The 22,499-nt window shown below is 41.5% G+C and overlaps 1 protein-coding gene across 5 annotated transcripts in view; it reads left to right on the forward strand.

Annotated features, from left to right (window-relative positions):
• MYO5B (myosin VB) overlaps nucleotides 1–22,499 on the forward strand; it is a 391,629-nt gene that overhangs the window by 335,066 nt on the left and 34,064 nt on the right. For 4 of the 5 annotated variants that reach the window (XM_042448811.1, XM_042448812.1, XM_042448815.1 and 1 more), the window contains 5 exons: nucleotides 3,883–4,002; nucleotides 5,449–5,586; nucleotides 13,376–13,441; nucleotides 16,404–16,643; nucleotides 19,325–19,425. In XM_042448811.1, the coding sequence (XP_042304745.1) occupies nucleotides 3,883–4,002; nucleotides 5,449–5,586; nucleotides 13,376–13,441; nucleotides 16,404–16,643; nucleotides 19,325–19,425 (665 nt within the window). The remainder of the gene's footprint in view (nucleotides 1–3,882; nucleotides 4,003–5,448; nucleotides 5,587–13,375; nucleotides 13,442–16,403; nucleotides 16,644–19,324; nucleotides 19,426–22,499) is intronic. The other variant, XM_042448813.1, reaches the window with a different exon arrangement.

Below are 22,499 nucleotides of genomic sequence, written 5' to 3' on the forward strand. Positions count from 1 at the left end.
GTTGATGAGTCATAGATGAATAATAGAATCTCCCATACGGAGACAAGCAGCTTGTGGGACAGGACAGTGATGGCTTTTAATGGGCAAATAAAAATCTATGAAAGAGTTTACATGTCACTGATCATGTCTGGAGAACCTCACCCACCAAGCTTCAACAAAATAAGAAGAGGAACACTTGACAGGCACTCCATTTATTTTTTGTATCACATCAGCCTTTAGGTGTGATGTAAAACACTCAGCCTACTGGAGAGTTTGTTGCTTACAGACCTCAGGGGTCCATTGATACTACAGAATTATAATGCTGTTATTCCACTTTAACTGCCAGGGTTCTGTCTTAAATCTCTGGGATTTGCATTTTAGGGAGGAGTATTTAAAATGATCAGCCACACATCTCTAGTATTTCAGCAAACTACAAAACCTAGCATTACATAGAAAGAAACCATGATAGTTAAAGTAGAATAATGCTGCTATAATTCTATAGTGTGAATAGGCTGATCTAGTATGATATTGGGATGGTGATAGAAAACTAAAGTAGACTTGAAAATCAGTAGAGTTTCTTGTGGTTAAAGACCACATTAATGTGATGGGGGACACATATACATTTTCCTTTCCTCTGGTGAAAGATTTCTTGTGAACCCAGGCTGTCCCTGTGGAAAAAAATTAGCCTTTGGTATTCATTGGGGTTTGGTTCAAGGACATCCCTTAGATACATAATATCAGTGTTGCCAATTTCGCAACTTTCACGCGAAAACGGGGACTTTTCAGAGCTTTTTGTGTGATTTTCGCGCCTAGCTCTGTTTCAGTGCCTTTTTGGCGACTTTGGCCCATTTCATCTCCAGACTGCTGCAGAGCAACCAACCCTGGGCTGGAGAAAAAACTCTCTCTCTCTCTCATGACCCCCTGAGAGCCAGGACGGAGCAAGCCCAACCAACACCACTGTTTGGAGGAATAGTTCAGCCAATCAGAGAGGACAGTGATTGCCCCCCCCTCAGGCATTTGAGGCTCCAGGGGCAAAGCACAGTGGCTGCAGTGATGGAGAGAGGCAGGGAGTGAGGGGTCTTGGCTGGCTTCCCAATTGCCTTGGATTTCCAAGTAAGACATAAGTTTTCAGGCACACAAAGGCAATACTTGATCATGGTATCATGGCTTGATGTTGTGGACTTCTGTGTGTGCCTGATAGTGACATTTGGATTTCTGAATTCCTGAGCTTGGGCAGAGTGCCCCAAGCCTACCTCTCAGGGTCGTTGTACTGTGAGGTGGACCACTTGGGTTGTGTGATGTGAATGTGATGTCCCTGAGTGTGTGTGTGTGTGTGTGTTAGTGATTAAATATGCCTCTGAGCATGGGCAGAGCACCTGGTAAGTTGGCATCCCTGCCCTGTCTTCCCAGAATTTTGGTTTGTGGCTCTCTTTTCGTTCCCTTTTCCATTGCCATCCATACTGCAGAAATAATCCAGTTTGGCACTGCTTCTAACTGCAAGGCTCCCTGCAATGATGGGATTCTGGGCAGAACAAACCACCAAGCCCAGAATTTCATGCATGGAGCCCTGGCTGCCAGTAAAAGCAGAGTCTCAACATGTCACAACAAACTACAATTCCCAGGATTCCCTGGTTGAACAAGGGAATTGCCTCCACGCTTCCAGATCACAGCCCCAGAGAATGAGTCTACAGGATATCAGTGTTGCCAGTTTAAGTCCACTTCTTCAGCTGCATTTGGATTTAATAATGATAATAATAATAATAATAATAATAATAATAATAATAATAATAATAATGGTGATGATGATAGAGAGATCTTGTAGCACCTTTGAGTCTCACTGAAAGAAAAGTTGGCAGCATGAGCTTTCCTAGACTTAAGCATATTTCCTCAGATGCATGGGAATTGTAGTTCATTGTGGCACCAGAGCTCTTTCTCACAAAACTACAATTCCCAGGGTTCCCTAGAACTGAGCCAGGGCAGTTAAAGCGGTCTCAAACTGGATTATTTCTGCAGTATGGATTGGACCTTGAGCATTTTTAATAACGAAGATCCAAAACACTGCAGAAATAATCCAGTTTGTGACTGCTTTAACACTCCTGGCTCAGTACTAGGGAATCCTGGGAATTGTAGTTTGTTGTGGCACCAGAGCTCTTTTTGATAAAGAAGGCTCAATGTCTCACAAAACTACACTTCCCAGGGTTCCCTAGCACTGAGCCAGGGCAGTTAAAGCAGTCTCAAACTGGATTATTTCTGCAGTGTGTCATGGACCCAACTCAGGCTGCATCTACACTCCAGACTCCAGAGACAATCCAGTTTTATACCGTTTTTACTGCCATGGCCCAGTGCTATGAAATCCTGGGAATTGTAGTTTGTTGTCACACCAGAGTTTGCTGAGAGAGAAGGTTAAATGTCTCCAAAAACTAGAATTCCCAGGATTCCCTAGCACTGAGCCATGGCAATTAAAAGGGTGTCAAACTGGATTTATTTCTGCAGTGTGGTTGCATCCGAACACATTTCTATTTGGCACAAAGTTTCCTGAACCCCCTTCATGTCAAAATAAATATCTTAAAAGGACTGAAAGATTCTTTGTTTGGTTCAATGGTGATTTTGGGAGTTGAAATAAGTTACAATTATTTTTATTCAATTATGTTTACATTTATTTGCAAAACATCTGCCATTTTAACATTATGGGGATTTTCCGGGAATTGTGACTGAATATTCCGTGTGATCTGGGGGGATTCAGCGGGTTTTGGACAAACATTTCCGGGAATTATCTCCGAGGCTTGTTGGCAACACTGCATAATATGTACATGCTCAAGTCCCATTATATACAAAGGCATAGATAGTAAAATGGTGTCTCTTTATAAAATGAGAAAATCAGGGTTTCCTTTTTGGAATTTTTTAAAAAATATTTTCAAGCTGTGCATAATTGTATCCGTGGATACCAAGGGCCAACTATATTGACATTTTTGAACCCGTTGAAATCTTCTCCTCCCAGTGACAACTGGTGGCTTCCAAGTCAATGGGGCTGTGAGTTTGCACCTGAATTTAATCTCTCTGTGTGTGTGTTTTAAAAAAGCTATCCAAGGTGCTGAAACTGTTTAAGAATATAGTTCAGCACTATGGATAGCTCTTTTAGAGTTTGACCTAAAACATGGGGTAGATTCACAACCCCACTGACACAAAAGCCAAGAGTCACAACTGCCTGTTCAAGACTTTGTGGAGCAAGAATGTCGAAGCCCTAAGAGAAAAGCCTGATCATTGCAGCTGATAATGCACATCTTCTAACACCTGATAAAATAGACTGGCTTCTTGAATGTTCATGCCATAATTAATCTTTAAGATGACACAGGTGTCTTTGTTGTTTTTGATGCAACCATCTCATATGTACGCCCATCTATAAATCCTCAAAGGTGGCTGGTTCTGTTTCGATTATCCAGGGACATTTTTTGTTGCCAGAAGAATCCTCTGAATGTGTAGTATTATATTGTTTCTATTTATTCTATTCTATCCTTTCCCCTCAAATTAGGACTCACAGCAGCTTTCAGTTACCCCCCCCCCCAAAAAAAAAGTATAGCTAAAAATATACCAAAAAATGAACATTAAATTTAATTCAAACTACTCTTAAGTAGTCCAATTAACCGTCTAATTAAAATAATAATTGTAAGCTGCTCTGATAGCCTTTAGGGCTGAAGGGAGGGGTATAAATACCATAAATAAATAAATAAATAAATAAAGTAGTTGGACAGCCTTGATGGATGACCCACTCCAACAAAACCATTGTTTTTCTGTGTATATGCACCCCTAGGAATTGTTCCTAGCAAGCAATCTGCATTATGTCACAACTGGCCTGGGTCTCTCTTAATACTCAGCAACTTTAATGTGGTCTCTCTCTTTGGACAGCAAACCCCAGGACACAGAAGAAACCCATCCAACCAAAGCAGTCTGGAATCAGACTCCAATTACCCATCAATTTCTACGTCTGAGATTGGAGATACAGAGGATGCAATACAACAAGTGGAGGTATGGAAAGGGAATTGGAGCAGGCATTGGTGTGAGAAGGATCCCAGCCAACAAACTGCCTTTGGTGTCATGGTTTGTTCTCTAAGTAGTCTAAATGAAGTAGATTGAGTAGAGACATGCTTCGAAAATGGAACTAATACATCTTTGTTCTACTATTGGAAACCAATACCGATTAATTTATTAGGAGAAGCAAATATCAAAACCTTAGGCTTGCACTGAGAAAATTGTACTGTTTAGTTTGTTTAGCCAATTAGAGAGGATTAATTTTTAAATGCATGCTTTTAGTAATCATTTAGCCCTGTACATAGAGAGCATTAAGTAATGATGATTAAAAGTGGTTTGTAGTACATTTATACATAACAGACTCTCCTTTTAGAAGGGAAGCAAGCTCTCAAGGACTGGTTTTAATCCAGTTGTGCTTTCAGAAAGTTGCCCCGTGCTTACATGCAAATGTAAACTCCAGCCAGCATTTTAAAATACAAAGGAAAAGATGTTAACGTATTGGTCTATGTAGCATATTGGTTAACAACAGAAAGAAAAATCTAACTTTTTCTTCATTCTTTGTAGGACTTGTAAGAATGTGTTGTGAGAATGTGTCGGATTTAAGTTATGAGCACCAAGAATAAAACGGACATTTTCAGCTTCTTAAACAAGATACAGTTTGTTCAGCCTCCATGGCCAGTCTTAGAAGACCTCACTGTAGTATTTTTGTTATGATTTAAGGACTCAGCAAGTGGTTATTAGAGTGAAAAAGAAAGTGAATCGTGATATAGAGACTGAGATTAGAGGTACAGGCAATAGAGCAAAGTGGAGGTATGGTTTGGCCATTCCTTCTTCTATTGTGGTCTTTCTGGTCTTTAATCACTTTACTACTCATTGTTTCAGTTTCTTCCTCTGTTAGGGATGGGGTTAAGGTTGCTAGTTCCTGGTCTTGAGAACAAGAAAGATAAAGATGGATTTTTGAAATACTGACTTTCTTTGGTTGGATTCTGTTTCTGTTGTCCCAAGAAAATACGCTAAGCTTCTTAAACCACCCAAACACACACATTAAAGAGTTTATGCATGCAGTGTGAATGGTTTTTTTTTTTAAAGACACTGATACCCCCAAACACCTTTTGGGCATGGTATGCCAAAGGCATTGTGGAAGTGAGTACTGTTTCATGCACCACATACTGGAAACATTCTCTGCAAAATCTGCATTCTCTTTCCACTTTAGAGTGTGTGCATGGGGGTGGTAATAAATGATTCTTAGATTCTCCATTTAGGAAGAGTTTTTAACCAGCCATGCTCCAAGTTCCCTTTCAACAGTTGAAAGCATGTAGGTGTTGTAGAGTGGTTCTCTGTGCCATCTTATGTTCTGCATGTTTTCAAGGCGGCTTGTAGCTTTCTCCTATGCTTTAAGGTAACTGTTCAGACTCATCTCTTCTTTTAACTCTTCCACCACAGGAAGTTGGTTTGGAGAAGGCAGCCATGGACATGGCCCTCTTCTTAAAGCTTCAGAAGCGGGTGCGAGAGTTGGAACAGGAAAGAAAGAAACTGCAAAGTCAGTTGGAGAAGAAAGAGAACGATAGCAAAAAAACTCAGGTACAAAGTGGTATATTGCTGCTATCCCTGTTGATTACATATCTATAGCTGGCATTGCCATTAAAATTTTAAAAGATACATTGTGGATTCAGAAATTGATTTATTGTGGTTTGTTGTTATGTGCCTTCAAGTCAACATACTGTAGATGTATGAATGAGAGCTCTCCAAGAAACCTTTTATTAAAACTCCTGCTCAAGTCTTGCAGATTCAGGGCTGTAGCTTCCTTGATTGATTCCCTGATGATGATGATGATGATGATGATGGTGATGATGATATTTATTTGTATCCCACCTCTCCCTGTATTGGATCAAGGTGGGTAACAACAAACATAAAAACAATAAAAATAGAACACAACAAACCACAAGTAAAAACATAGCAAAGCATATAAAATCCAATTCCCTATCTCCCTCCCACCTTAAAATAGCATTAAAAACAGTAATTCCCAACTGGAGAGTGAACATTCTGAGGAGGTCAATTTGGGAATGCCTGCTGGAAGAGATCCATTGGTCTTGATGTGGTCTTCTTTTTTCCTACTGCCTTCAACTTTACTAAGTATTGTTTTTGTCCAGTAAGTCACATAATCGCACTGATGAGGCATTGAAATAGACATTGCATCACCTGTGTTGCTGCCACACATTACTAATGACACCCCATGTAACATGTAGTGAAACAGTGGGGCCCGAAAGGTGATTGGAGGCCAGAGCTAATTCCACACACAGAACCAAAAACAACAGAGATACACCTTTTATCTTTCCAAAACCTTTTTTTCTTATGCTCACTATTTCCACAGCTTCTTCCTTATCTAGCTGGCTGTAGGGAAAGGGAGGAACAGATCATTCATGCCAAAGGTGGGGACTGATTTCTAGCAGGGGACCTAGTGGTGCCTCCAACATCAATGGAGTGGTAAATCCATTATGGGTTATAATCCAGACTTCAAAAGGAACTCTCAAAGATACTAAACTCCATTAACAAAATGCATTCAAGGCTTTGGATAACTCTTTTAAAGTTCAAACTAAACCCCTGAGTAGCTTCTCTCTCTCTCTCTCTCTCTCACACACACACACACACTGACATCAGCACCACTAAAGAGACTTGTGAAATCAGGCCGATGAGCAAATTGCTTTCAGTCCAGAGTGTCCGGAGGCCATAGGTATGTAGTTTGTGAGAAGACCAATACTCCTAGTTTATTTCCTTGTAACTTTTGTCAAAAAAGAGGTGGAGAATTGAAGTGCACAGTGATAACTCTGCCATCACCATGCCACTTGCATCAACTTCCTGCTCTAATTTTGTGCAGTGATGCTTTTCAATGAAAACCCAAAATTTGAGGCCCATATGAATTTCATGGTACAATATTCAAAGTGAAGGATCACTTCTTTGAATGTTTCTCCTAACAGAATTTATTTGCCAACAGACTTCTAGTTTGTGAAGAGGCCTACTCTTTTCTCTGCTATATCAGTTTTCTGTATGTAAGGAAAAATCTATTAAAAATAAATTTTAAAAGACACTCATTCTACAGGGTGAAATAGCTTAGTCCTACAACTGCTTTTTCATGAGACAGATTTAAAATAGATCAACTCAAAGATAACTATCAAAGCAGATTTGCAATATGTTTTGCTCTGGTAGTCTATTCGAATTTTGTTCTTTATGAGAAATACTTGATAGATTCCACCTTCCAGCTCAGTAAGCCACAAAAAAAATGCCCTGAGGGCCACATGAGGCCCCAGGGCAAGACTTCATTCACCCCTGACCCAAGTCTAATGAATTCACCAATTTTTGTGTTTTTCCCCATTCAGAAAGTCTGCAAACTGAGATAGACACATCTTGGTCATCCTATGCTTAGTTAGAAAGCTGTGTGTAATTCTGTTGCTTTATTCTCTTGCTGCCAGCTTCTGCCTAAGGATAGGCACTGCAATCACTGGAATGCACAATCAGTGTTGGAATGATGCATCTCATGGTAGGGTTAATTGGCCAGGCAGTGACTTTGTTCCTGAGCTGTCATGAATGCAAAATCGAATTGATTCGATTTCCCAGGCAGATAGGAAATTTGTGTCTTGAACGTAATCCAGATATTTTGAAGCCAGGTAGTGAAAAAGCAGCATGGAAAAGGACATCCAAGCATTTTCATTTAAGTACAATAGGGTTTGATGCTGACACGTTTGTTAATGAAAAGAAATACCCTGCTTTTCTGGTGGGACAATGATGGAAATGCCTAAAATCCTTCAGCCAGTACATCCAGTGGACATTCTGACTGGGGATTCTGGGATTTGTGTACCCTCCAACTGTCCCAATTTGGCAGGAAAAGTCCTGATTTATCTTCTGTTGTCCCACCTTTCCAGCTGATTTTAAAATGTCATAGTTTCTTTCTCCTCCTCTCTGTTTCCCACATAGTCCTCAGCCTACTTCAGTCACTTCAAACTGAGTTCAAAGGTGCAAAGTACTTTGAACTCAAGTCACATGGGGGCGAGGAATGGACAGGCAGAACCTTGACTTTCCCTGTAGATTCAGGCAAAAGCAAATTGCAGCTTCTCCCTGCTTAGTAACTTTTGCTGTCTTGACCACACTTTGATGTTGCTTGGCCACACATGTCTCAGTTTTTATCTGTGAAGTGCTGGAGGGTATGGAATTGTAGTCCACCAAACACAGTTTTTCCAGGCTCTGCCAAAACATAAGGCCTCAGCAACTTCAGCTGAATGATGATAGACAGTTTTGTCCTGCTAAATGTAGAACTTGGGAAGTTCACAGGTTCAATTCTTGGTATCTCCAGTTTTAAGAAAGGTTCAACTTTCTTAAACTGAAAGTAGTAGTATTTGAACTCAACAATTTATCCTTAGAAGGAAAGATGGGCTAGCACGAGAAGTGGCGGCTTGTTCTGCTCCTGGCAAGTTTCCCACAGATGGGTAAAATGGTTGTTTGTAATAGTGCTAAGCTTTCATTTTGTCTTCTTCATTCTGCTGTGCTTCTGTACTTCTTGTGAGGGCTACAGCTCAGTGGTAGAGCACATGTTTTGCATACAAAGGATTGCAGGTTCAGCCTCTCACATCTCCATTTAAAAGGTTCTGTTCAAGGCTACTAAGTTATCTCTATAGTGGTGGCCTGTAAAATAACAAATTGCTAGAAATATTTATTGAGGGAATATAACTTTACTTCAGCAGAGGTAAGGGGCCTGGAAAGTGTTATGCCTTTCCACCTGAGACTAAAAAGGTCGTAACTTTTAACCAGCACAAAGAAGTTACTTTTAGAGTGTTTATCTAGGCAATTGCCTAGGTGATGTTTTATGAATCTTGGCATTTCTATTCTACTTCTACCCACCAGTTTGTCAGTTTCTTGTTCAGTGACCAGTAAGTCCATTTGAGAGAGAAGGAGTTTCCCTTTTTATATATTCTGCTTGTCATGTAAAAGAGCACATTCGGCTTGTTTGGGATTTTCTGGGACAAAAAGGATAATTTATTTAAAAGAATGCTCATCACAACTAGGGTCCATGTAGAATTACACATCTATTTCTCTTTGCAATTAATTTTTATTAATTTTTATAAAAACAAAAACAGCAAGTCAAACCAGAAAGCAGAAAGAAAAACAGTATATGTTCTTTACCTGCATTAATGCAGGATATCAACAGGACCAAGCTTGTTGGACTCCATCACCTCTTGTCCCTAGCCATTAGCCCCATGCTGGCTAGGAGTCCAACAGCATCATCTGGACCATATGGATGTAGTTCCACCATTGCTATTGTTGTGTGCCTTTGAATCAATCCCCACTTATGGTGGCCCTAAGGCGAACCTATTATGTGGTTTTCTTGGCAAGATTTGTTCAGAGGGGGTTTGCCTTTGCAGAGAGAATGTGATTTTCTCAAAGTCATCCAGTGGGTTTCCATGACCCAGCAGGGACTCAAACCCTGGTATCCAGAGGCATAGTCCATTTCTCAAAACATAGCACCATGCTAGCTCTGGTTCCACTATACACAGCTTTTACTCATACTCCACTATTATGTGACCATGCAAGCATGAGAATGCATAAAAGGCAAATTTGCCAAATTGTATTTCCTGCATTTCTCATTCAAGTGAAGCTCTACTTGGTTTCCATTTGGGATGGGCAAGTGTTAAGAGTTAGAGGGCCACATAGGCTTCCCAGGAGACCTTGGAGGGCTTGTAAAAATCTTGAAAACAAAGTATTTGCACCACTTTCTAGGGTCATGTTTTCAACCCTCTCTGGGCAATTTTAGGCCAGAGAGAGACCATTCCCCCCCCCTCAAAAAAAATGAAGTGACCCAAAAGCATGGGCTGCACATGGCCCACACATTCCCTGCTCCAGTCCACATGATTTAACACCCATCCTTTTATTCTCAAAGTGTCTTTATGAGGTAGAGTAGGCTGAAAAGTGGTAATAATCTGCCCATGGTCACCCAGTGAGCTTAATGACTTGAACAGCAAAAGCAACTATGGCCTTCTAGTGGTTGTTGCATGTCCCATCATTCCTAGATAGCATAGCCAGTGATGAAGGATGCTGGAGTTGCAGTTCAGCAACTCAAAGGCCAGAAGTCATTGAACCCTGACTTGAGAGGATTTGAACTGGAGTTTCTCTGATTCTGGTCCATCATTCTTGGTATGCCAGTCCAGCTCTCGTATTTCCTAAATGAAATCCACACATTCAGTGAACCATAATACAAAAGAACATACCTTTATAAACATGCACATTACTCCAGTGCCAATGTCCATGTTGCCATGGATCCTCCTTCCCCACCACCACCTTTGTAAGCAAGGGGATTGTCAGTGTAGGTTCATCTACACCTACAGTCCCTTTTAAGGTTGCCAGATTGAAAACTAGAGAGGGCTCTTGTGCCTCTAATGTAGAGAAGTGAATTTCAGTAGATATTGTTCACAATGCAACTTGGTAACAAGCAGCACATGCTGAAATTCTCTCTTCTGCACAGCTGTTAAAGCTGCAGGAGTACGGTCCAGTTTTCATTATGGCAACCCTTCTCCCATTTAATTCAGTTGTCTGCCTTAGGCAGCATGCTTTCATGGATGCTGCAACCAAAATAATGGTGGTGCCATGGGCACACATAAACAAAACTGCATGGTTTCACACAACAAACTGGATTAAGGGGAAAGAGGACCGATGAGGGAGCAAAATATGGACGGGAGAAATGGTCCTGAGAGAAATAGCATCAAAACTGTAAGGATTATGTTCATAATAGGTGTTGAAATTGACAAAACAGCAAGTGCTTTCGCACACAAGAACTCAAATGTTGAGTCGCTAAGGATGCATCCATACTACAGAAATAATCTAGGTTGACACCACTCTAACTGCCATTATCCAATACTATGGACCTCTGGGAACTGCAGTTTTGTGAGACATTTAGCTTTCTGTGTCGAAGAACTCTGGTGCCACAACAAACTACAATTTGCAGAATTCCATACCACTGAGCCATAGCAGTTAAAGTGGTGTCAACCTGGATTATTTCTGCAGTGTGGATGCAGCTTCAATGTATAATTTTAAACTATAATTATATAGTATTTCCTACACCCCCGTGGAAGTCCCTTTGCATCTGCAGGATCTCCTTCTATAGTTCACAGAATGGACTCCTCAGAGTAAATGGGTGCATAGTGTTCTTCAGAGACCAGTATTCATTTGCAGTATATTTTTTTATCCTGTTTTTTATGATACTTTCAAGGCAGTTTGCAACAAAACAATTAAACACTGTGAAATGTGAAAACACAGAGGCCAGGATAAAAGAGTTTTTAAAGCAGCTAAGAGAAAACAACCCCAATAAAAACAACAGATCAGGCAATTAAAAGGTGTCACACATTACAGGAAGCTATTTAAATGCCTAAGAAAACAAAGTTAGGATTTGCCTGGTGCCTCTTTAAAGGCACAGAAAAGAATTCCCTAATTTGCTCACTGCCGGAGCTGGGAGAAAGGCACTTATTATACTACAGCTCCTAGAATCCCCACAAACTTCACCAGTGACCATGCTAGTTGGGTGATTCTGAAAAATGTGGCTGACAAGTAACTTTCCTGAGCTCACACACACCACAAAATCCCTTTTTTCTGACTTCTGAGGGTGAGAGATATTTGGAGAAGAACCTGTGAAATTAATCTTGGTAGGTGCATCAGTTTATGACGAGAAAACAGTTCTTTAGATTAGCCATGTCCTGGTGAGCCATTTAATACTACTGACCCATTTAATACTACTGTGTAATATTTGACGTACTTTGACAACATGCATCACATATTCATTGAATGTATGGGTTGAACTGCTTTGCATGAAACAGCCACATATTTGGCAGAAATGTGGGTGGGCCTTTCACATTGGCATTCTTGTATGCCCCATCCCCTTGAAAGAGGACTTTAGCCAGTCAGATTTTCCCTTTGCTTGGAAGGGGACTATATGTTCAGCCATATTTTGTCTCTTCAGGCTTCTGTGACAGAGATAGGAATCCATCAACCCACCAGACATTGTTGGACTGCAGCTGTAAATGTTCCTCACCATTGGCTATGTTGGTTAGGGCTGCTGGAATTTGCTGCATGCTCTACAGATGATACATGTTCTACAGCAGCGTTTCACAATCTGGGAACCCCTGGTCTACAGATACTAATAGTTTACCTTTGGAGCAAGTATGGTATAGGAGTCTGGGTGATTAACTAGGAGTCTGGGTTGCCAGGGTTGAAATCCCTGCTTCCCAGTGAGTCAACCACTGAGTGACATTGAGCAAGTTGCTCTTTCTCAGCCTTAGAGGAAAACAAAATGGCAAATGTCCTCAGAATAAATCTTGCCAAGAAAACCCTATAATAGGGGTCCATCTATACTGTGCAAATAATACACTTTGACACCACCTGAACTGCCATGACCCCATCCTACAGAATCTTGGGATTTGTAGTTTTGTGAGGCACCAGCACTCTGGCAGAGAAAGCTGAAGACCTTGTAAAATTACAATCCCAGGATTCCATGGAGCTACATCATTTAAAGTGGTATCAGATTGCATTATTTCTAGAGCGTAGATGGACCCAAGGCCACCATCATTCAGAACTGATATGAAGACACATAACAAAATTTAACTTTAGTGCTGATGCCATTCTTTAGACAGCTTGAGCTGGATGTGTTGTGTTGTTTCGTGTTGGGTGTCCTCTCCCCTCAGGCTGTCTTAATTTGGGGGAGAAGCAGAGGATCACTTTGTCCCTCTCAATTATTTTTCTGAAAGCTCAACCATCTCTGCTGTCTATGGTGATCTATTATGCCCCCTCCAACATCATCTACATATGGAAAAACAAAGGCCTGTTACAGACTGCCAAAATAAAGCTGCTTCAGGTCTCTTTGGAGATATGCTATTTAAATGATGCATGGGTCCTAAGAGTCCGGAGATCGCGCCAAAGCCACACTCCATTCCTAAGCACTGGAGTGCAGCTTTGGTGCAGCTTCCGGATTCTTAGGATGCATGCATCATTTAAACAGCAAACCTCCAAAGAGACCCGAAGCAGCTTTATTTTGGCAGTCTGTAACAGGCCAAAGTGTGCAAATAGGTTGCCGATAAAATAGTACAAATGCTAGGGAGAGAAAATGGATTTCCTCTGCTTGTGCCCCAGTTGTATCAGACACATTGTTTATCTTACCTCCCATCAGTTTGATGTTTGCTAAAGACCCTTTGCTCCCCCAGCCCTTCCTTTTATGGCCCAGCTGTTCTCCAACAAACAACAGATTTTGTAAGGTGACCCCAGAAGCAATGAGAAACCCAGCTGTAGTAGCCTGTTGTCAAATCAAATCTCTCTCGTTCTGTCTTCTTATTCCATCCAGGTAATTGAAATGAAGAACGAAATGGATTTGGACCGTGATACAGATCTAGCATACAACAGTCTGAAGGTAAAATCAATTGCTAGGCTAAGGATATATATATATATATATATATTTCTACCCCAAGTGTCAGGTGCTAATAACCTGAAAGAGTATTTGCTGATATCAGCATCCAGAAATCTATATGACCAAAGCATACAAAAATAAACATTAACTCTTTACAACCTGATTTCCTCCCTTTACATAAGTTATGGGGCGGCTATTCAGCTTTCTTTCTCCCTGAGTTTAATTTGACTATAAAACAAGGCATTTGTTTACTGAGTGAGTTTGTCATCTTGCTACAGAATCATCCTTAATAGTTATAAACATGATATTCCCCAACTTGGATGTTCAGGTGACCATTGTTAGAACTGCCTGTTTCTTAGACTCCTACAGGAGTCCAACAAAAAGTTCTCCAACAAAAGGGCTGGCTTTTGGTGAGTTGAAAGTACCACTTTGAAACACCAGTTTTTACCTGAATGGTTGGAATGGTCAGGGATATCTGAAAGTCCATTGGCAGCAAGGATGGTAGGCATCACTGGGCACCAGTAAAGGCCCACATTCCTGCATGATCTCCAGTACTATGCCAAATTGCTCCTGATGCTGATACTTGATACTACGACATGTTCACATGTACTTTGTGAACAGTGACAAGAGGCTTCCTTCACTTGTCTTGTGCTCTGAGAAGTAGCACAGGTTGGATCAATGAGGAAGAGTGTGAAGCCTCTTTCACACTATAAATTTATAGCACTTTGATACCACTTTATCTTTCACAGCTCCAACTGATGGTATCCTGAGATACCTGGTTTTGTGAGTGCTTTAGAATTCTCTGCTAGTGACTTACCAAACTACAAATCCCAGGATTCCTTAGGATGCAGTCATGGTAATTAAAGTGATTTCAAAATGCCCTGTAGTGTGAAAGATACCTAAATAAACAGGCAGTGGGGGAAAGGAGGATGTGAGCCCACTTAGAGAGAGGCCCCACTGAAGTCATCTTGCTTCTGGATTTTCCCCCAAAACCTGGGACAATTACTGTGAGGGACACAACGTCTCCTGTTACGTTGTTTCTAACGCATCTAGAGACCCTCTCTCATTGGTGACCCTGTTTTCTGAAGTATCACAGACCACTTGCTTTCTCTTCAATGGTGCTGGCTGTATGGGGCACCTTGAAGAAGATGGCTGCCATACTACTGGCATCTCTCCCCAATATTCTAGAGTTTTACGATTTTCATTTTTGTTTATCTATTTAGTTGGTTAGATGTTTTGGCTTTGGGGGGGGGGCTGAGCCAGCGTGGCACAGTGATTTGAGTGTTGGACTACAACTCTGGAGAACAGCGTTCAATTCCCAGCTCAGCCATGGAACCCACTGCCCATCCTTAGGCAAGTCAAACTCTCTCAGCCTAAGGGAAAGATGATAGCATACCTCCTCTGAAGAAATATTGACCAAAAAAAAAACAAAAAACAACAACAACTCCACAATAGGTTTGCCTTAGGGTTGCCATAAGTTGGAAACGACTTGAAGGCACACAACAACAAACAAACAAATCTAATTCTGCTGCACCTGATATTCCCAGGTGGTCTCCCTGTATAGCTTCAGAAGTCAGGCAAAACTGGGTTTGTTTAGCCATAAGCAAGTTAGTTAATTCCACTTATCTCCCATCGTGGCACCCAGGGCAGCATTCAACAAGGCTAAAACAAGATACTGTATATACCCCATGTATAAGTATAAAAATTTTATTCAAAAAATGACCCAAAAAACCTGGGTTGACTTTTCCACAATTTACTGTAAGTATTGCACTTTAACTCTTGTATAAAATGAGCCATCCTCTTTCTCTGAATAGAGTGGTAAAAAGAACCCATCCTGGGAGCACTAAAAAGAAGCATGGATCCCCTCTACTCTCTCATCCATCCAGTGTTTAGGAGGAGCACAAACAGTTATGCCTACTAGAATTTTACAAGTTCTTTGACATCATTTCCCTTTTCATCATCCTTTACATCCTTTGTTACATGTCCCTAAGTTTTACCCTCGACTTATCTATGGGTCGTATCAAAATCCATAATTTTGGCCCCAAAACCTGCCCTCCTATGTGAGGTCAACTTATAATAATAAATAACAATTTTTATTTATATTTCCCGCCTCTCCCTACAGATCGAGGCAGGATTACATCGATAAAAATACAATACAGTGGTACCTCGGGATACGAAATACCCAGGTTACGAAATTTTCGGGATACGAAAAAATCCCATAGGGAATCATTGTTCCGGGTTACGAATGTTTTTTCGGGTTACGAAAAAACTTTTGGTGCTTTTTTCGGCTTTTTCGCACGGAATCGCGGCTTTTCCCCATTAGCGCCTATGGCAATTCGGCTTACGAAGGCTTTTCGGGTTACGAAAGCGGCCGCGTTACGAATTAATTTCGTAACCCGAGGCACCACTGTAGTCGAGTATATACAGTTAAATGAAAAACTGATGATGGAAAAGTTAAAACATAATTAAGCAGGATATTATATTAAAATTCTATTACTTTGGAAAGGTGTAAAAGCATATAAAACATATATTCAAGATAGAAATACATCTCACACACATAGAGACCCTTAAAGGACTTCCTGCCACCACATAACCATCAAATACCTGCTTAAATTAAAGGTCTCTACTTGCCAGTAAAAGATGAGCAGAAAGGGGGCCAGCCGAGCCTCCTATGAAAGGGAATTCACTAGCACCCACCAAGAAGGTTCACTCTGTTCAGTGAACAAAACTTTCTCTTCTCAGTGGTTTGGATGCCTTTCTATATTTCTGAGCTATTGTTAAAATCTAGATTTGTTTTAATATGGTGCTCTCCCCTCCCAGTGATTCAGACTGCAACACCAACCCAGGTTTTATCATTGGCAAAGCTGACTAGGGCTGATGGGAGATGCAGTGCAACAACAATATAGAGGGACATATGTAAAAATGTACTGAGCTGGGATCACTTTTCAAATATCATTTTTAATAGAGGCAAGAGTTAGAATCAGAGAACAAGAAACTGAAAAATGACCTTAATGAGCTGAGGAAGGCTATAGTGGATCGGGTGGCACAGAACAACTCTTCCAATGATGTCCACGACAGTTACAGCCTCCTCCTGAATCAGCTCAAGTCAGCTAATGAAGAACTGGAAGTACGGAAGGAAGAGGTGCTTATTCTAAGGACACAGATTATAACGGCAGCTCAGCAAAAAGATGCAGGCAGAAATATGGTAATGGAAAAAAGAAAAGAAGAAATCCTCCAACCTGTCCATGTGTTTGTGTGTTCTTTTCATCATGTTCTCATCTGCTACTGTTTCTGTATGGTTGGGCAAACTGGTTTGTGGATCACTATTGTAGAGAAGTTGGACCTGATTACTAGCAGAGGGCTTTTTAAAATTAGGCCAAGAGCCGTATTTAGCATTAGAACCCAAGATTTCCTATCTGGTTTACAGCCAGTCCCAAATCAAAATTGCCAAGTGGGTTGTTTTGAAATAAACTTTTAAAAAAATGAACAGTGTTTTTAAATTTGTAAGCTGTGAAAGTCAAACTCTGCAAGTCCAATGTGCACAATCGTTCTTGCAAATTTTGTCATCGTTTAATTGTTTGGCACAAAAAATATCGGTCCAGCTGGCTGTATCACCTGCCTTACAAATACAAACTCAGTTCAGCTTCAGCTGATGAAGAAGGAATATGTTTACAGCTGCTAAACTGGTTGGTATACCTTAAGTTTAAAAACTATGCATTAATGCAAGGTATTGGTCAGATGCTATATGCAGCAAGGACATTATGGAGAGTTGATACTGTTAGTTCCACTGAGACTAAGACTGGGGTAGAACATTGTATAGAAAGTTCTAGCCTGAGTCTAAGGTCATATCCATTCCTGGCCTTCCCAGTTCCTGCTTTGCTACCAGTCCAGTGAGATTGGTCGAGTCCAAAGCTAGGCATCTAGCCAGAGTACTGAGAAACAGATCCTCTCTCCCATGTTGCTAGGGGCATTATGAAGAGACAGAGAGCCAAGGGCTGAAACACAACAAGAGTATTCCGTGAGGTTGCTAGAACTAGAAACTGGGAGCTGGTCCATGGAGCTGGTCCATTAGCAGCTTCCAAGCAGCGAGATGTGATTTTTATAGTTATCCTGGTTGCTTCCACTATTTCTGGCTCTGATGTTGGCCATATGTGTGGTTCTTCATTGCAAGCAGTGCTATGAAATGGGTAACTCATGTTGCCAGTCAGGAGTTGTCCCTCCTTGTGTTTGCTTAAGCGCATTGCCTTTTGTGCACTTGATTTCTCAGATGATCACAGGGTTAATTAGTTTGCATGTATCTAGCCACAAACACACATACTTACCAACATCTTTGGGCTCCCTGGGTGAGGTGTTTTCCTGCAGGATATCTGGTCTTGCAGTGGAACCCTCCTTCATTGAGGTGGCATTGTCTGGTCCTAGTGGCAATACTCTAACCTGTGTAGTCCAGCCAAAGGGGGCTGGAGCAAACATTTGGAGAAACAGCATATTTGGTGACTTGGCAGGCAGATTAAGGAAGATGGCAGATTTAGATAAGTTACACAGGAAGACCAGCTGATGGACACAGAGATCTAAGGGCAAGGTTAGGGCAAGGTTGCAACTCCTTTGCAAGCAAGCATTCTCTGAAGATGCCAACCACAGATGCTGGCGAAATGTCAGGAATAAATTCTTCTAGAAGATGGCCACAGAGCCTGGAAAACCCACAAAAAACAATTGCTTCAAAATTTATCCTTTAGTGGCTTACCACAGGAAGCATGATTAAGGGATTGATGTTTGAGGCTCAACTGATTTTTCACAAAGGTAGATTAGGTGTTAGTCATTAGTATAAGTAAAACCTAGCTTCCATCTTTTCTTGAGGAATTTGGTTACCACCTTCTCACCCAGTCAGTGGTGCTCTTCCCTTCTGAATAGAGAATGGACACATTACCAATATGGCTTGGGACAATTTAAGGTAAAGATATGGACCTTGGTGTGGTCCCTAGAATGGGATCTACTCTATGGTTACAAGAATCACCTTCCTCCAAAGTGCCTTCACTGAATATTGTCTAAAGCTTTAAATGAGAGCGGAGAGATTGTCCCCTCTCTCTAGAAAGCTGGCATTCTCAGAAATATGATGATTTAGATTCTAGGTTATTTTCTAGAGCCACAAGTTCTCCAATTTGAGGCAGTATTATAGTGACCTTTGGGTTTGAAACTCTGAGGAGTTTCTAGAAGTAGGATAACAAAGAGAGCTGTAGGAGCCACATTGCTCCAGATTTCATTTCCACCTGCACTGAACTGATGCAAAAACAGATTGAAGAATAAAAAGATTTGGGCTGATGTATCTGATATCCCCCAACCAGTCCCCTACCCTGTCTCGGGTTCATTATGAAAAATATGAGTTTCTCCACATCAGTTTCAACCCTTCTAGCTTCTAGCATAGCTGTGCCACCAGTGTCCAGTCTTCATATGCTATCATGTTGCTTTTGTTGCTCTCACAGAACATGTCTGCACTCACAGGCTTTAAGCTGGTTTAACCTCTTTCCATGGAACTCTAGGAATAGTAGTTCTGGAGGAGGAAATGGAGGGATCTCTAACAGGGAGTTCTCACTTTTCTCACTAAACTGCAATTCCAATTAGAGTTAAACCAGCTTATCATTGCAATAGGTTTCTGTTGTAGAATTTCATATCTCCTCTTAACTTTTCTTTAGGCTGCATCCCACTGTGCCCTGCCTGTTTTGTTTTTCCCCCCTGTCTGTTTTCAATCATTGAATTTACCTTATGGCAAATGCAATTGTGATTGTAACTGCTTTTGCAGGTCAGTGCAATGTGATGCATGAGTGATCTAGAGCACAAAGAAATAGAAATAATTTATGAGACAAAACATTTAATGGTTGGTTTTTTTTAAAGGAGTCAAACATCAACATGCAAACCAGCTGGCCGAACAGTGACAAACATGTGGATCCAGAAGATGCAATAGAAGCCTATCATGGAGTATGTCAGACAAACCGGTAAGCCTGTCTTTGTTTATTTACCATGAATGGTCAGATCAAATGGAATTAAGACTTTGGTTTTGAGTTCATTTGCAAGTAATATAGGAAAACACCCCCTGGAGCAAGTAGCAAACAGTGGCAAAACAATTATAAAACCACATCATGTTATAAACTGTTCAGTGTATATTATTCTTGGTTGTGGGGTTATCACACAAGTGCAGAATCTGATTTTGGGGATTTTGTAATTTGGCAATTTATATCAGAATCCTGGTTTCCTTTATTCATAAATATATGTTTCTAGATCTCATGGGGTGGGAACACCTTGGAGGTCTTTCAGTGGCATCTGGCAAATTTTCTAGAAATGAAGGGGAAAGGAACTAAAAACATTTAAATAGCTCTTTCAGATTTTGTGCAGAAAAAAATATAAAACTTTTCAACTTCTTTTAAAGATTTTGGGACCAATTTGCATGAACAGAAGAGTACATTGAGAACTAGATAAAATAGCCATACAAAGCACTTCTGTGACTTCTTCGATGTGTATCCAGATTACAAACAAGACTGGTGAAATGAAAGGGTATCTCCCTGTAACCATTTATTACAGTACCATTAAAACCACAGTAAAAAAATAAAAATATAAGAATCTAAAAACAGTAACATCGATCAATCAAGGGGTCAGCTGGTCTCGTTCCATACTAGTGATCTTCATAGGAGGTCAGGAGGATAAGCGCGTCGGGAGAGCTCTGTCTTTACCGCCTTAAAGATTTCTAAAGATGTAACAAGGCGGGTCTCCTCTGGGAGTCCTTTCCAAAGTCTGGGGGAAGCTACGCTAAATGCCTTTAGGGAAGTAGAAACATGTTTGGATGATGGTATCTCCAACAAATTCTTCCCACTTGTTCTAAGAGTGCGGGGTGGATTGTATAGGGAGATGCAGTGAGTAACCCGGACCCAAGCCATGTAGGGCTTTAAAGGTAATGACCAACACCTTTTATTGTGCCCGGAAGCTAATTGGGAGCCAGTGTAGATCTTTCAAAATGGGTGTTATATGGTCAAGTCTCGAAGAGCTAGTAACCAACCTGGCTGCCATGTTTTACACTAGTTGAAGCTTCCGAACTTGATACAAGGGTAGCCTCATGTAGAGCACATTGCAGAAGTCGAGACGAGAGATTACCAGACCGTGCACTACAGCTTCCAGATCCTTTCGGTTGAGGTAGGGTCACAGTTGGCGTATCAACCGAAGTTGGTACCAAGCACTTCTGGCCGTCGCATCCACTTGAGATGACAAACGTAGAGACGGATGCAGAAGTACTCCCAAACTGCGAACTTCATCCTTCAGGGGAAGTGTGACCCCATCAAGGAGTGGTGGACAAATTTCCCTCCCCAGATCTAAGGAACCTATGGCAAGTACCTCCGTTTTCTCTGGATTCAGCTTGAGTTTGTTTTTCCTCATCCAGCCCATTACTGACTCAAGGCAGGGATTCAGAGGGGATAAGTCATCCTTAGTCACTGTAGCAGTTGGGGACATAGAGAAGCATATTTGGGTGTCATCAGTATTGGGCTGTAACACAAAACTACTCTTCTTGCTTCTTCTACATATCAAATTGGTTATATGAATTTATTCTAAAGAATGAAAGAGATCTCTGCAGGGAAGGGGGAGGAAACTTGCTAAAGGCAGGCATAACATTTCCTGCTTCTCAGTTCCTTCCCACTGTCTGCCATTCTCTTGCTTCCACTCCTGGGGCCTTTTCACACCACCCATTTATAATATTGTGATTCCACTTTAGCTGCTATGGCAACATCCGGTGAAAATCCTGGGATTTGCAGTTCAGGGAGAGGCATTTAGAATTCTCTGCTAGAGAACTCGAGTGCCTCACAGCACTACAAATAGGATGTAGCCATGGCAGTAAATGTCTGCCAGAAGACCTGAATGTATGGGCGGATTATATGGGAGGAGGAGATTCTGTAGGTAACCTAGATCCAAACCATGTAGAACAATGATGGTGAACCTTTTAGAGATTGAGTGCCCAAACTCAGTGGCATTCCTGCACCAGGTATGACCTGGTGCTGGAGGGGGGCGATTCTAGGGGGTGGGACTTCCAGGACAAGTCACACTCAATGATAGCAATGGCAAAAATTCCCCCTGAACAAATTTCTTCTGCACAGAGGACCAGTCCATTGAGGTAAATAGATAATAAATAGGCAAGCCACACTCTCTCAGCCTCAGAGGAGGACCATGGCAAACTCCCTTCAGATCCCCTGCCCCTGTTGAAAGGGGGAAATAACCCACCGTTAGGCAAAAAAAAACCATCATCCAGGAGTGGAGCAGCAGGAAGCACTTTGTCACCAGGGCTTGGCTTCCCTCCTCTTACTCCTCCAAGGTCAGGTGCTGTGGCTGCATTCATCAGTGGCGGAGGAACTGGTGACCCTTCTCCCTCTCCAGTGAGGCAGTGCCTTTCTTTGGCTGCCTTCAGGGCTCTGGCGGGAGGCTCCCAGAAGCCATGCAACGTGGCCCAGTGCCCTCGACAACTTCCAGCTCCCAGCACTTCTCCTTCAGAAAATGCTCCCTCTCCTCCATGAATGAGGCACCCCAAGACTGGGAGCAAAAGAGGAAGAGGTGATGGTGGCTTAGCAAAGCCCAAGAGGTGGTAGAGCCTGGGTCAGAAGGTGTACCCACAGAGAGGGCTCTGCATGCCAGAGAGGGCACACGTGCCATGGGTTTGCCATGGCTGATGTAGAGCTTTAAAGGTAATAACCAATGCTTTGTACCTTTTGTACCTGAAACTAATTGGCAGACAGTGGAGTGATTTTAATATTGGTATAATATTGGTGTATCCTGGATGTCCCAGTAACCAATCTGGCTGCCATGTTCTGAACTAACTGAAGTTTCCAAACTTGGTACAGAAGTAACCTAATGTACAGCACATTGCACAAGTCCAGCCTTGAGGTTATCAGCACATGCACTAACATCTTTAGGTCCTCCAGCTATAGGAAGGGGGGCAGCTGGGGTAATAGCAAAAGCATATAAACTGCCTTGAATCCCAGTATTGGGGAGAAAAGTGGACTGTAAATGAATAAAATAATAGTATCAAGCCTTG

The sequence above is a fragment of the Sceloporus undulatus genome, chromosome 2 (assembly GCF_019175285.1).
Source record: "Sceloporus undulatus isolate JIND9_A2432 ecotype Alabama chromosome 2, SceUnd_v1.1, whole genome shotgun sequence".
Lineage (NCBI taxonomy): Eukaryota > Metazoa > Chordata > Lepidosauria > Squamata > Phrynosomatidae > Sceloporus > Sceloporus undulatus.